The 16,482-nt window shown below is 46.8% G+C and overlaps 1 protein-coding gene across 1 annotated transcript in view; it reads left to right on the top strand.

Annotated features, from left to right (window-relative positions):
* The window catches only part of LOC137309301 (rab11 family-interacting protein 1-like), a 44,239-nt gene that overhangs the window by 11,218 nt on the left and 16,539 nt on the right, over window positions 1-16,482 (top strand). The window contains exon 4 of the mRNA XM_067977591.1: window positions 12,749-15,547. Within this exon, the coding sequence (XP_067833692.1) occupies window positions 12,749-15,547 (2,799 nt within the window). The remainder of the gene's footprint in view (window positions 1-12,748; window positions 15,548-16,482) is intronic.

The following is a 16,482-nucleotide window of genomic DNA, read 5'->3' as shown; positions in this document are numbered from 1 at the left end:
TACAATGGCTGCTTCAGTAGGTTTCTAGCTACTTTCTGATATTTCTGTAATTCCATGGTACTTTCTTTCTCATCAATCGTGTCTTGCAAACCAAACAAACCTCTGCATGTTGTTTTAAATTGGTTCTGTTCGAATGTTCCAAAGGGGCAATGTTAACCCTTTCATCAATCCAGGTATATTGCTCAAAGGTCCAGTAGGTTTTAAATTCACAATGCTCAAGGGGTTTTAACCCCTTGCAGTACACATTTCATAAGTAATCCATTGGCTGTAAAGTGCTTCGGGACGTCCTGGAGATAGTAAAAGGCGTCATATAAATGCAAGTTCGTTTTTATTTATTTGTGCCACTTTTTTTAATATATAATTCCCTAAACTGTTCCATGAATTGATTTTGTCATGGTTTCAGTCTAGTTTCTATAGGACATGGGCATACAGCAAAATATGACCTACAATTTAGCACTAATTGCCAATTTTACACAGTCGCAGTAGAGGACACTTCTTTTTGCAGTGTAGAAGAGGGAGCTATACTCTTTATCTAACCAGTGCTGTACCTGACCTTGATGTTTGATGGGGCAGTGTAGAGGAAGCTTTACTCTGAATCTAACCTGCGCTGGCTCTGATTCGGGACTATTTAGAATCATAGAACCATAGAAAGGTTACAGCACGGAAGGAGGCCATTCGCCCCATCGAGTCCGCGCCAGTTCTATGCAAGAGTAATCCAGCTAGTCCCACTCCCCCGCCCTATCCCCGTAGCCCTGCAATTTTTTTTCTTTCAAGTATTTATCCAGTTCCCTTTTGAAGGCCATGATTGAATCTGCCTCCACCACCCCCTCGGGTAGTGCATTCCAGATCGTAACCACTTGCTGTGTAAAAAAGTTTTTCTTCATGTCATCTTTGGTTCTTTTGCCAATCACCTCAAATCTATGTCCTCTTGTTCTTGACCGTACTCTGTCTCGACCCTTCATGATTTTGAATACCTCGATCAAATCTCCTCGCAACCATCTCTGTTCCAAGGAGAACAACCCCAGCTTCTCCAGTCTATCCACGTAACTAAAGCCCCCCATCCCTGGAATCATTCTAGTAAATCTATTTTGCACCCTCTAAGGCCTGTAGTGCGGTGCCCAGAACTGGACACACTATTCCGAACCAGTGTTTTATAAAGGTTCTTCATGACTTCCATACTTTTGTACTCTGTGCCTCTATTTATAAAGCCCAGGATCCCGTATGCTTTTTTAACCGCTTTCTCAACCTGCCCTGTCACCTTCAACGATTTGCACATATACCCCCAGATCTCTCTGTTCCTGTACCCCTTTTAGAGTTGTGCCCTCTAGTTTATATTGCCTCCCCTCGTTCTTCCTACCGAAATGTATCACTTCGCACCTTTCTGCGTTAAATTTCATCTGCCACGTGTCCGCCCATGCCACTGTCTATATCCTCTTGAAGTCTATCACTATCTTCCTCGCTGTTACTGCTTGATGGCATAGTGTAGAGGGAGCTCCCATGGTACTGACTGTATAAGATCCAGGAATCCGTTCAGGCTCCTTTGATAGTGAGGCTGGGAGACTGTGTTTACTTTGTGCCCCATCCTGCAATGTTGCAGTTAAACCAATTCCCAGCAGTGTTTTCGATGCCGTCTTCCAACGGTAGTTGATGATTTTTTTTTAATGGAGGTCCATAATTTTATAGAATCCTGAGTATGGCTAGCTGGACGGTCTCTCTCTCAGACCTGCACACCATTGACTCCGTGTGATTAGATTTTTATTATTTTTACCTGTTTTTTTTTAAAAACGCCGCCTCACCTTCTCATCTTTTAAAATCCTGACTTCAGCAATATTCCAGAGCTGGTTGAGTGTGAATTCGGGTTCAGCTGTCACTTTGAGCCCCAGGTCTCTGAGGCGAGGTTGGCCCCAAGTGCCCCAGCTCCTGTATTGAGTACCACGGCTGTAGAGCACAAACATCTAGGCTGACACCCCCGGTGCCTGTACCGAGGGAGCGCTGCACTGTCGGAGGTGCCATCTTTCGGATGAGACATTAAACCGAGGCCCTGTCTGCCCTCTCAGCTGGACGTAAAAGGTCCCACGACACTATTCGAAGAGCAGGGGAGTTCTCCCCGGTGTCCTGGGCCAATATTTATCCCTCAACCAACATCACAGAAACAGATTATCTGGTCATTGTCACATTGCTGTTCGTGGGATCTTGCTGTGTGCAAATTGGCTGCCGTGTTTCCTACATTACGATGGTGACTACACTTCAAAAAGTACTTCATTGGTTGTAAAGAGCTTTGGGAAGTCTTGAGGTCGTGAAAGGTGCTACAGAAATGAGAGTTCTTTCTTTCTAGTTGGTAGCACTCGGGCCCTTGATGCAGTCTTAGTGACGGTGGCTGCAGCCCGCTGAGGTCAGAGGCTAAAGATTGCTGACAACCAGAGCAAAACTGGGGAGTGAATATCTAGCTAAAATGTGGAAAAGGGTGGTACAAATCTGGGATTCTCTCTCCTAATGGGCTGGGGATATTGGGTCACTTGGATCTTTCAAGACTGAGATTGATGGGCTTTTCTTAGGTAAGGGTATCGAGTGTTTCTGTCCTACCTCCCTCATACCCTCTCCGAGTTCATCTTGACCATGAGGCCCACCTCCTGCTCCCTCGACCCTATTCCCATCAAATTGGGGATGGGCAATAAATGCCGGCCTTGCCAGCGACGCCCACATCCCAAAAATAAAAAAAATCGCTGACCACCCAACTTCCCTTCCTGGCCCCCATGTTAGCTGATATTGTTAACGGTTCCCTTTCCTCGGGTACTGTCCCCCTCTCCTTCAAATCTGTCGTCATTACCCCCCTCAAAAGAAAAACACCCTTGACCTCTCTGTCCTTGCAAACCACCGCCCCATCTCCAAACACCCTTTCCTCTCAAGTCTTGAACGTGTTGTCGCCTCCCAAATCCATGCCCATCTCATCCTCCGATCAAGTTTCCGCCCCTGCCACAGTACCGAAATGACTCTTGTCAAAGTCACAAATGACATCCCATGTGACTGTGACCGTGGTAAACTCTCCCTCCTCATCCTCCTCCACCTGTCTGCAGTCTTTGACATGGTTGACCACACCATCCTCCTCCATCCAGCTGGGTGGGACTGCCCTCGCCTGATTCCACTCTTATCTATCCAGTCGTAGCCAGAGAATCACGTGCAGTGTCTTCTCCACTCGCTCCATTACCTCTGGAGTCCCCTGAGGATCTATCCTTGGCCCCTTCCTATTTCTCATCTGTGTGCTGCCCCTCGGCGACATCATCTGAAAACAAAACATCAGGTTCCACATGTCTGCTGACAACATCCAACTCCTACCTTGTTATTTGTATGATTGATATCAGAATGTTAATTGTATTCAGGTGGTGGGTATCAATTGGGAACTCTCTTGTATCCTTTTTATAGGAGAGCTTATCTAGGGTGTGCTGTGTAAGGGGAATCTCTATGAATAAAAGCTTGGAAACAACTAAAGACCAAGCTCTAGTACTCTATCCTTCACCATTCAGATAGATGAGGGCTGTGCAGTAGACGTGGTCTACATGGACTTTAGCAAAGCCTTTGACAAGGTACCGCATGGTAGGTTGTTATGTAAGGTTAAATCTCACGGGATCCAAGGTGAGGTAGCCAATTGGATACAAAATTGGATTGGAGACAGAGGGTGGTTGTAGAGGGATGTTTTTCAAACTGGAGGCCTGTGTCCAGCGGTGTGCCTCAGGGATCGGTGCTGGGTCCGCTGTTATTTGTTATTTATATTAATGATTTGGATGAGAATTTAGGAGGCATGGTTAGTAAGTTTGCAGATGACACCAAGATTGGTGGCATTGTGGACAGTGAAGAAGGTTATCTAGGATTGCAACGGGATCTTGATAAATTGGGCCAGTGGGCCGATGAATGGCAGATGGAGTTTAATTTAGATAAATGTGAGGTGATGCATTTTGGTAGATCGAATCGGGCCAGGACCTACTCCGTTAATGGTAGGGCGTTGGGGAGAGTTATAGAACAAAGAGATCTAGGAGTACAGATTCATAGCTCCTTGAAAGTGGAGTCACAGGTGGATAGGGTGGTGAAGAAGGCATTCAGCATGCTTGGTTTCATTGGTCAGAACATTGAATACAGGAGTTGGGATGTCTTATTGAAGTTGTACAAGACATTAGTAAGGCCACATTTGGAATACTGTGTACAGTTCTGGTCACCCTATTATAGAAAGGATATTATTAAACTAGAAAGAGTGCAGAAAAGATTTACTAGGATGCTACCGGGACTTGATGGTTTGACTTATAGGGAGAGGTTGGATAGACTGAGACTTTTTTCCCTGGAGAGTAGGAGGTTTAGGGGTGATCTTATAGAAGTCTATAAAATAATGAGGGGCATAGATAAGGTCGATAGTCAAAATCTTTTCCCAAAGGTAGGGGAGTCTATAACGAGGGGGCATAGATTTAAGGTGAGAGGGGAGAGATACAAAAGGGTCCAGAGGGGCAATTTTTTCACTCAAAGGGTGGTGAGTGTCTGGAACGAGCTGCCAGAGGCAGTAGTAGAGGCGGGTACAATTTTGTCTTTTAAAAAGCATTTGGACAGTTACATGGGTAAGATGGGTATAGAGGGATATGGGCCAAGTGCAGGCAATTGGGACTAGCTTAGTAGTATAAACTGGGCGACATGGACATGTTGGGCCGAAGGGCCTGTTTCCATGTTGTAAACTTCTATGATTCTATACCACATGGCTTTCCGTTTGTAACATACCTCACCACCACCTCTCTCGACCCCTCTGTCCGACATCCAGATGAGTAAAAATTTCCTCCAACTAAATATTGGGAAGACCGAAGACATTGTCTTTGGTCCCCGCCTCAGACTCCGTTCCCTCGCCACCGACTCCATCCCTCTCCCTCTCACTGTCTGAGGCTGAACCAGACCGTTCGCAACCTTGGCGTCCTATTTGACCGAGATGAGCTTCCGACCACTTGTCCGCTCCATCACCAAGACCATCTACTTCCGCCTCTGTAACATCGCCCGTCTCCGCCCCGCCTCAGCTGAAACCCTCATCTATGCCTTTGTTACCTCCAGACGTGACTGTTCCAATGCTCTCCTGGCCGGCCTCCCATCTTCCACCCTCTATAAACTTGAGCTCATCCAAAACTCTGCTGCCCGTATCCTAACTCGCACCAAGTCGCGTTCACCCATCACCCCTGTGCTCACTGACCTACATTGGCTTCCGGTCTGGGAACGCCTCGATTTTTAAAATTCTCATCACTGTTTTCAAGTCGCTCCATGGCCTCGCCCCTCCCTATCTCCGTAACCTCCTCCAGCCCTTCAATCGTCTGAGAGCTCTCTGCTCCTCCAATTCTGGCCTCTTGTGCATCCCCGATTTTAAACGCTCCACCATTGGCAGCCACCAATTGTGCCTTTAGCTGCCTAGGCCCTAAGCTCTGGAATTCCTTCCATAAACCTTTCCGCCCCTCCCCCTCCTTAAGGCATTCCTTAAAACCTACCTCTTTGACCAAGCTGTTGGTCAGCTGTTCTAATATCTCTTCATGTGGGTCGGTGTCAAATTTTACTTGACCACTCCTGTGAAGCGCCTTGGGACGTTTTATTCCGGTAAAGTTGCTATATAAATGCAAGTTGTTGTTGATGATGATGTGGAGCAAAGGCGGGTAAATGGAGTTGAGGTGCAAATTAGCTATGATCCAGTTGAATGGTGGAGCAGGCCCAAGGGGCTGAATGGGCTTCTCCTGTTCCCATGTTCCAAAAAGATTCTAGCCCTGTAAGGAATGAGGCTTTAACATAAATTTAAATTGTTATTTTTCTTTTCTATTTTTAACCTGAAATACACATTTTTAATCTATCTTCCCGTTTAATCTATTTCTAGTACCCTGTTTGTTTTCTAACACCCCTCGCACACTCCTTCTCTGATACAAGGGAAAGACCCATCATCCGATAGGTGACTCCTCTCCTGCCTCTGGTCTCCAAACTTTCCATTGTAAGCTATCGTCTCTATTTTAGCTCTCCTATTATGGTCAGTACTCCTCCAAACATTCCTCATTGTTCCTCCAAATCCCTGGTCCTACTTGCTCGCTCTCCCTCCTCACTGTGTTGGAACGAAGATTAATCAGACTGTCTTCGACTCTATTTTGTTCCTTCCCAGGATCTTGAAACTTCGGAGCTCCTCACTTCACCTCAGCCCGCCCCTCCTCCTACAATCTACAGGAGGTCAAATCCCAAGCTGGGGTCACTGTTCACTGCTTACTCATCTGCCTCTTCTCTCCTAGTGCCCTTCACGTAGATTTCTCAATAAAAGAAAAATCCTGGAGGTCCTTTCAGCAGATGAGTTTTTTTCAGCTCCTGGCTTTCTTTTTATTACTTTTCAGGATGTGGGCATCGCTGGAAAGGCCAGCATTTATTGCCCATCCCTAGTTGTCCTGAGACGGTGCTGATCTTGAACCACTGGTAGCATTTTGATACAACGGAGTGTCTCGCAAAGCCACACCAGACAGCAGTTAAGAATCGGCTACATTTAAATGGAGCATTTAGGGAGCAGCGATCATAGTGTCGTAAGATTTAGAATAGCTATGGAAAAGGACATGGACCACTCTAAAGTAAAAATACTCAATTGGAGGAGGACCAATTTCAATGGGATGAGAACTGCTCTGGCCCGGGTAAATTGGAATCAAAGACTGGCAGGCAAAACTGTAATTGAACAAAGGGCGGCCTTTAAAGAGGAGATGGCTCAGGTACAGTCTGGCACATTCCCACAAGGCAGAAAGATAGGGCAACTAAAGCCAGAGCTCCCTGGATGATCAGAGATAGTGAGTAAAATGAAAGGGAAAAAAAGGGCCTATGACAGATGTCAGGTTGATAACACAAGTGAGAACCAGGCAGAATATAGAAAGTTCAGAGGGGAAGTGAAAAAGGAAATAAGTGGGGCAAAGAGAGAGTGTGAGAATAGACTGGTGGCCAACATAAAAGGGAATCCAAAAGTCTTCTGCAGACATGTAAACGGATAGTAAGAGGAGGGGTGGGGCTGATTAAGGATCATAAAGGAGATCTACTCATGGAGGCAGAGGGGATGGCTGAGGTACTAAATGAGTACTTTGCATCTGTCTTTACCAAGGAAGATGATGCTGCCAGAATCTCAGAAAAGGAAGATGTAGTTGAGATCCTGGATGAGCTAAAAATTGATAAATTAGAGGTACTTGAAAGGCTAGCTGTACTTAAACTAGATAAGTCACCCGGTCCGGATGGGATGCATCCTAGGTTGCTGAGGGAAGTAAGGGTGAAAATTGCAGAGGTACTGGCCATAATCTTCCAAACATCCGTAGATACTGGGGTGGTGCCAGAGGACTGGAGAATTGCAAATGCTACACCCTTGTTCAAAAAAGAGTGTAAGGATAAACCCAGCAACTATAGGCCAGTCAGTTTAACCTCTGGTGGAGAATCTTTTAGAAATGATAATCCGGGACAAATTTATCATTCACTTGAACGAGGGTGGATTGATTAGGGAAAGCCAGCACGGATTTGTTAAAGGCAAATTGTGTTTAAATAACCTGAGAGTTTTTTGATGAGGTAACAGAGAGGGTAGATGAGGCCAATGCAGTTGATGTGTATATGGACTTTCAGAAGGTGATTGATAAAGTGCTGCATGGTAAGCTTACTTCAAGATTGGGGCCCATGGAATAAAGGGGGCAGTAGCAACATAGATACAGAATTGGCTAAGGAATAGGAAACAGAGAGTAGTGGTGAACGGTTGTTTTTCGGACTGGAGGGAGGTGTACAGTGATGTTCCCCAGGGGTCGGTGCTGGGACCACTGCATTTCTTGATATATATGTTAATGACTTGGATTTGGGTGTACAGGGCACAATTTCAAAATCTGCAGATGACACAAAACTTGGAAGGGTGGTAAATAGTGAAGAGGATAGTGATAGACTTCAAGAGGATATAGACAGGCTGGTGGCATGGGCGGACATGTGGCAGATGAAATTTAACGCAGAAAAATGCGAAGTGATACATTTCGGTAGGAAGAATGAGGAGAGGCAATATAAACTAGAGGGCACAATTCTAAAAGGGGTACAGGAGCAGAGAGACCTGGGGGTATATGTGCACAAATCGTTGAAGGTGGCAGGGCAGGTTGAGAAAGCGGTTAAAAAGCATATGGGATCCTGGGCTTTATAAATAGAGGCACAGAGTACAAAAGTATGGATGTCATGATGAACCTTTACAAAACACTGGTTCGGCCACAACTGGAGTATTGTCCAGTTCTGGACACCGCACTTTAGGAAAGATGTGAAGGCCTTAGAGAGGGTGCAGAAGAGATTTACTAGAATGATTCCAGGCGTGAGGGACTTTAGTTATGTGGATAGACTGGAGAATCTGGGGTTGTTCTCCTTGGAACAGAGATGGTTGCGAGGAGATTTGATCGAGGTATTCAAAATCATGAAGGGTCTAGACAGAGTAGATAGAGGGAAACTGTTCCCATTGGTGGATGGGTCAAGAACCAGACGACACAGATTTAAGGTGATTGGCAAAAGAACCAAAGGTGACATGAGGAAAAGCTTTTTTACACAGCGAGTGGTTAGGATCTGGAATGCACTGCCCGAGGGGGTGGTGGAGGCAGATTCAATCATGACCTTCAAAAGTGAACTGGATAAGTACTTGAAAGGAAAAAACTTGCAGGGCTACGGGGATAGGGATAGGGAGGGGGACTAGCTGGATTGCTCTTGCACAGACCTGTCGTGGGCTCGATGGGCTGAATAGCCTCCTTCCATGCTGTAACCTTTCTATGATTTGGTGTGAGAGTCACATATAGGCCCAGACTAGGTAAGGATGGCAGGTTTCCTTTTCTAAAGGACGATAGTGAACCAGTTGGGTTTTTCCGACAATCATGGTCAATTTTACTGATACCAGCTTTGTATTTCCAGATTTTTAAAAAAAAGTTTGAGAATTTGAATTCACTATCATGGTGGGATTTGAACTCAGGTTCTGTGAATTATTAGTCCCGGCCTCTCGTACTAGTCCAGTAATGTAACCACGACACTACTGTACCCATTGATAGTTTTGTCATCTTAGATCTTTTATGTGTTGGTCCAGGAATTGTCGGCCAGCGTCATTAGCAGAGGTGATTATAATAGAGTTTGTTATAATCAACCTTTTATTGAGGTTTTATTACATTGATATCTCAGCCGTTTCATGATCCAGAAAACATGCCTGTGCTGGAAGTCTGAAACAGGCTGGTCAATATCTGAAAGTGAGAGAGAGGTTATATTTCAGGTTTAGCCTTGCACCTCAATTCCTGTACTGTGTCTCACCCATTTAATCTTCTGTTGTTGCTGGAGATAGAAGAAATATAAGACACAGGTCTTTTTTAATATTTACATTTTTTTTATGTTGTGAAGTTTGTGCTGATCAAGATGAGGAACATTAGCACTGGGGAATGGAATAAAGGTTTAGGGAGGGAATTCCACAACATATGGCCAACACGGCTGAAGGCACGGCCGCCAAAGGTGGGGCGAAGGGAGTGGAAAATGGACGAGACTTGAGTTAGAGGAGCGCGGGGTGGTGGTGGGGCTTGTAGGGGTTGCAGATAGAACCCTAGATACAGCACAGAAGGAGGCCCATTGTGCCTGTGCTGGTTCTTTGAAAGAGCTTATCTAATTAGTCCCACTGCCCTGCTCTTTTTCCATGCAAAGAGTGAACATTTAGTACCTCAGCCTTGCCCTCTGCCTCCACAAGATCATCTCCTTTATGCTTCCCAATCGGACCCACCTTTTGCTTTGACTACTTTTTTACTATTTATATGTTTACAAAAGACTTTTGGGTTCCATTTTGTGTTACCTGCCCATCTTATTTCCTTTCTCTGTTCTTCTCTGTACTTTCTGTATTCAGCCTGGTTCTCTACTGTATTATGAACCTTACATTTATCATAAGCCTTTTTTGTTTCATTTTAATCTCTCTATCTTTAATCATCCAGGAAGCTCTAGCTTTGGATGCCCTTCCGTTTCCCCTCATAGGAATGTGCCTAGTCTGTACCTGAACTATTTCATCTTTGAAGGCCTCCCATTGCTCATTTACTGTTTTACCTGCCAATCTTTGATTCCAATCCACCTGGGCAAAATCCCTTTTCAACTCACTGAAATTAGCCCTCCTGCAGTTGAGTATCTTCACCTTTGATTGTTCCTTGTCCTTTTCCATAACTACACTCAACCTAATATTATGATCACTGTTTCCCACATGCTCCAGTTGCCCCACTTCATTCCCCAGAACTTGATTCAGCACAGCTTCTTTCCTCATTGGGCTGGAAACATACTGATATAGGGAGAGGTGAGGCCATGAACCTCAGAAGACAGCCCCTTACTGTACAGTTGTGGCATGTTTTTAGTTTCCACAGCAGGCACCCTGTGGCTTCTGTGGCTGAGACTGCCAGTTTCAGCTGTAGACACGACGCAGTGTTTGATCACAGATGTGACATTTTGAATAGAGGAGTAATTGCTGGGTGCATTCTTTCCTCCCAGCCACATTATTCTTGTGCCATATTTTTCGGTAAATGCTTCAGTCAAGCGGAACAAAGGTTAACTGTTGCCCATGAGGAGCTGGGCGGTGTTTATGGTTGATCATGCCTCAATTCCAAAATGACGAGTAATACTCATAATGCTCGTATTTTAAGTAGTTTCAACTGCACTTTCAACTTTGTGTCTCACTCTCTTTCCTTAGTGCCCTGGGAGCTAGTAAACATACTAACTAACTGAATCTCTGGTTCCTTGCTGTGTTGGTGATTCAGTGCCTGTGGTTTTTGGTTGGTTAGACTATGGAGACTTTGGTAATGAGGTAAAAGAGGGCTGGGACAGCATTGTAACTGGAGTTTCAGTAAAATATAATGGTTTTCATCTTGTGTCCACTTGATCGATGATGAACACCCAGCATACAATTATAGATTCTGTCCTGTCCTTCCACACATTTGCTGTGAGCACTGCGAGATGTAAAAGACCAGGGTGCAGTACTGATGGGTACAGGCCTATCACTGTATAACACGGTTACAGTACTGGTGGGCACAGGTCTGTCACTGTATAACACGGGTACAGTACTGGTGGGCACAGGTCTGTCACTAACGGGTACAGTACTGGTGGGCACAGGTCTGTCACTGTATAACGGGCACAGTACTGGTGGGTATAGGTCTATCCTGTATAACACTGGGGTACAGTACTGGTGGGTATAGGTCTGTCACTGTATAACAGGTACAGTACTGGTGGATCTTTTGATGGGGCTAGTCACGTGGGACAAATCTGAGCTGTTAAATGAAGAGCATCCCACAAGAAGCACGTGAAAACATTAACAGATATTGATTTAAGTGTGTGATTTTTTTTTTCCCCCTATAGTATATCGATACCAATACCCTAAATAGACCTGGTGATGACACTGGGTCTGGACAAATGTAGCTCTCCAGAGGGCTGTGCATAACTACCATGTGTTTTTTCTTGTGAATATAGAGATCTTGAGAGAGGTCTAGAGGGTCAACATGTGACCCTTTGCTACCGCTAACTAACTAACTAAAGGGCAGATTACTCGCTAATACTAACACAAGTCACTATTGCTGAAGGTGGAAAGATTTGCTGATCTGTGGTAAGATGGTCTTCACTTATGCCGATTCATTGTAACCAGTGTCTACAATCCACTCTGCTCTTGGGTCTTTACGACTGTAATCTTCTGATTATCGTTTATGATGAAATAGTGATGGTGATGAGGATTAACACAGGAGCTCCCCATTATATCATTCTGACAGATCACTCCTCACTGTAACAAACTCTAGTGTATCCCACCCCTCACTAACATTCTGATTTGCCCCACAGCCCTCACTGAAACATTGATATACCCCATACCCCTCAATGCAACATTCTGATATACCCCACACCCCTCACTGTAACACTCTGATATACCCCACACCCCTCACTGTGACACTCTGATATACCCCACCCCTCTCACTGTAACACTCTGATATACCCCACCCCTCTCACTGTAACACTCTGATATACCCCACACCCCTCACTGTGACACTCTGATATACCCCACACCCCTCACTAACACTCTGATATACCCCACACCTTTCACTGTAACATCTCTAACAGTCTGATTCAGTGATCGGCCTTAACAGAAAATGCACCCCTATACTTATGACACTTCAACTGTTCCATTATGCAGAGGTCCTACTGAACTATGATTTTAAACGTAAAACACAGACTGAAAATCTATGTACAATAAAGTGAGCAGTGTAATAAAGATTTTTCTAGAACATTAGACTGCAGGACACTTAACAAAAACTATTTGAATATTATCGCACATTGTGATTGTCCGGAAAGAGAGGTTAAAATATAAAAATGTTATGTTTGGCCCTGACACAACACTAACCAGGAGGACCATTTTGTCTTCCCTCCACAGCCTGGAAGTGTCTCCTATGGTAGAAACCAGTTCAGATGCTCCCTTGTTCTCTCCTTGCTTGCCTTTGCATCCTCCTCCTCCTGTTCCTCCTGTGCCTCTTCTTCTTCCACCTTCTCTTCATCCTTCCACCCACCCTGACTCACTGGGTAGCACAACTAACACTAATCTGTTCACAACTGCTGAGGAAGCCCATGTGCATTTCTCAAAGCCAACTACCAATCCTTTCTTCAGTGCTCTACAGAGTAACCCTTTCTTTGAGGACCTCTTAGCTGATCAAGTATTAAAGTCTCCTCCATTCACGTCCTCTTTCTCCAGTTTAACCTTTGGGTCTCAAGGTATACCGGATGTGTCGGTTCCTTCCCCAAGCACCGCTGACTCCAATGGAAGAGATTCATTTGCCTTGGCAAAATTTATAGCCGAAGAGGAGATTCCTGCCAGACTTCCTACTTCTGCCCCAGACTCCACAATGGCCACACCAAATGTAAGCTCGTTCCAAAGGCCAGTGCCGTCAGCTCCATCTGGTCCAGCGGTAGCAATGGCTCCAGCCATGTGGTCAGCTGTCTTCCCTTCACCCGAACTTGATGCTGAGGTTAAAGGTCAAATCATGAATTCACCTTCTGTAGTGCCCACAAATGCCATGTCAGTGGGTGACTTGAATGTTGCAGTGCCTTCAATTGTGCCAAGACACATGACAGTGGAGTCTCGGGCCGAAGGCGAATGTTCCTCCACGTTCACCCAAGCAGTTGACCACGAGAATGTAGAAATGAGTCCTTCAACTCCATCTCCAAATGGTGCACCAATCCAGGCTGGGATCCAAAGAAGTAGCATTTCAATGAACTTATCAGGAGCAAGGGCCAACTCAAAGGCCAAAGACGATGAGGCCTTAGATATGATTCAGGAAGGTACTACTACTACTACAGTGAATGTAAAACCCTTGGATTTAAAGACCCGTTCCGCACAAGACACCCCTGTTTCACCAGCTACCAAGAGCCTGCCCCAGGTGGAAGGTGATGGATCTCCTCCAGTGATGCAGGATGCTGTTTTCAGTACAGAAGGACGAGACTTTGTGCCAGAAATGAGAACTGGCCCTGAACCCCAGACTAACGGTGGTTCTCTTGCATGGCGCCAAGAAGAGATTAAAAAGGAACAAAAAGACCTCAGTGATGTGGAGAGACTTTCAGCACCGGTGGAAGATAGCAGGAGCACAAGTGGCATTGCCAACAAGGCCGAAGGTTGGCGGTATGTTGGAAGTTCACCGCTACCGGTACCTGCACCAGAAGCCACCGCTGCTGATGGTGATGATACAACGCATGCTAAAAATGGCACAGCCAGCATTGTGCCTTTATTCCAATATAGTGAGGATAATGTCCAAGATGATGTGTGCCTAGTTTCTCCATCCAATTCTCAAGCTGTCCATGGCAAAGATGACGGAAGATCCTGTAAAGATAGACAAAGTGTTGTCAAAGTGGGAAGCAAATCTCAGGGTGTAGACGTGCCTCGTGAGGTTGCAGGGAGGAACCCAGAGACCACTGCAGATAAAAAGAATATCATTTCTGAACCGCTCGCCAAATTGGAAATTCAGTCTACACAGACTGGCCCCCCACCCCCTAAGCCACCCAGGTTGCTTGCGTGTACCAATTTGGCTTTGGAAGAGGAAGTCAACTTGGTAGAGAAGAAGCAAAAGGAAAAGGAGATGCCATTTGGCCACCCAGTGAATGCACTGCAGTTAGTAAACCCATCAGAGCAGCAGTTGGATCAAAGATTCGAACAAAAGGCCTCCCCTGTGGTCTTGGACCCAGCTGTTGATGAGGTAAATCCTGATCAGACTGATTCTATCTCCGCACCGTCTGCCGCTAAGGAGCCAGTGGATAATATTAGACCATCAAATGAGGTGGTAACTAAGGGGGAGGCCTCTTGTGGGACCAATGAGTTGAGCGTAAATGAGAAAACAGGGGTTGAGCACTACAAAACCTGTCTTTCGACGCTCTCAGTGGAGGGAATAAACGTGTCGGTTGATGATGGAAATTCAGACAAATTGGATGTTTTCCAACAAACTCTTACTTCGGAGCTAATTGAAGTCCACCAGGCAAAGCAACTCGTCAAGTTACAGCCCGCTTTGTTGAAAACAACTGCTGGTGTGAACTCATTGGAGACCGGCTCGGTGGTAGACGAGAGGTTGCCGACTGTCTTGGAGAGGCGCAATGTATTTCGGAAAGAGGAAACCGGCTTGCCCTGGCCTGATCAGGCTGACGAATCGGAGCTGGATTTCATGTCGGCCGTTGAGGATCTTCCACACAAGTCCAGCCCTCTGCTTCCCGAGTGCGAGGCGTCTTTGGGAAGCGGCGAAGAGTTCTCTGGAAAGCTGACCATCGAGATGAGCGAGGAAGCTGGAAAGAAAGGGGGGGCTTCCACGCTGTGCGCTTCCAGGAGTACCGAGATAGAAACTCGAGATAGCGAACCCAGCGAGGCTGCGGATCGAGGCGATGGGGTTAGGCCTTCCCTGCGCACCGAACCGGTATCAAGTGTGGAGGAGGCGGAGCGGCAAACCAGAGGAGAGGGAGCCATCTTGGCTGACCAGCCTTGGTCTGGTTTTCACCTGCCCATAACTGTAAACTCTGACCACGGAAGGATTTTGGAAAAGGCGGATGGCGTGCCTGCTGCTGAGCTCCCCGTCCAGAATGTTAACTCCCAGTCTGACAGCAGCAAGAAGGCAGTGACGGAGGAATGTTCTTTAACCGCGTCCCATGGCCACTCTGCAGCTAATGACTCCTTCTTTGAGGAAGGACTGAGCTTTAAAGACCTTCACCTAAAGGCTGCACCGCATGTCCTGCAAGCCACTAACCTCACCGGGGAGCAGTCGGCTCAGCCTCCACAAAGTAACAAGCCTTTGGCTTTCTCTACCCCTTATCCTGTGGCTGTAACTAACTCTAGAGTAACTGATCTCCCTTCCCCCATCCTGTTCCCTTCGACTGCCCCCCTCCCCTCAGTGTCCACCCAGGCAGCAGTCGCCTCCCACCATTCGCTGCAGTCCAGTGGTTCGAAAGTGCCGGCGCTTACGGTTTTGCCCCGGGAGACACACCCGGCTGAGATGCCCTTCCCGCAGCAGCGAATCAGGTGAGCATGGCAGAAAAGACAAACATCAAATTTTCTGTGTGTTTTATGTTCAAAATGTTCGTTTCAATTAATTTCCTTATACGCAAGTGTTTTGGCGGTGTGGGGGATGGTGGGGGTTGGTCTATCGTCTCTTCTCCCAATTTTCTCCCCTCATCTCCAGATTAATTGGATAGCTCGTTCAAAGAGCTGGCACAGGCATGATGGGCCAAATGGCGGCCTCCTGTGCTGTGAGATTCTACGATTCTAGATGCTGACTCCTTCAATGGCTGCTGGCAGGCCTTCAGTATTTCACCAAATGGCCATTCTTCGTGCCTGACCCGCTGCCCCGGCGTGTGCCAGGGCGGTGCCTGACCCGCTGCCCCGGCGTGTGCCAGGGCGGTGCCTGACCCGCTGCCCCGGCGTGTGCCAGGGCGGTGCCTGACCCGCTGCCCCGGCGTGTGCCAGGGCGGTGCCTGACCCGCTGCCCCGGCGTGTGCCAGGGCGGTGCCTGACCCGCTGCCCCGGCGTGTGCCAGGGCGGTGCCTGACCCGCTGCCCCGGCGTGTGCCAGGGCGGTGCCTGACCCGCTGCCCCGGCGTGTGCCAGGGCGGTGCCTGACCCGCTGCCCCGGCGTGTGCCAGGGCGGTGCCTGACCCGCTGCCCCGGCGTGTGCCAGGGCGGTGCCTGACCCGCTGCCCCGGCGTGTGCCAGACACTACCATAGTATTAGACTGGAGTTTCAGCCTAGATCACATGCACAAGGCCCTGAGTGAGGCTTACATCATAACCTTTTGATTGGAGTTCTATCAACTGAGCCAGGCTGCAGCTTATACTTCGATATATTTGAGGTACTTGCTGCTTCAGTGTGGTGAGTAAATTTTGAGATGTAAAATGCTTCTTCGTATAAATCTGATCAGAAATCATTCTTGATTATCATAGAAATTTATGGCACAGAAGG

The sequence above is a fragment of the Heptranchias perlo genome, chromosome 1 (genome assembly GCF_035084215.1).
Source record: "Heptranchias perlo isolate sHepPer1 chromosome 1, sHepPer1.hap1, whole genome shotgun sequence".
In the NCBI taxonomy this organism is placed as follows: Eukaryota; Metazoa; Chordata; class Chondrichthyes; order Hexanchiformes; family Hexanchidae; genus Heptranchias; species Heptranchias perlo.
Note: the sequence above shows the minus strand (reverse complement) of the source record. Positions and strands in the feature narration are given on the sequence as shown.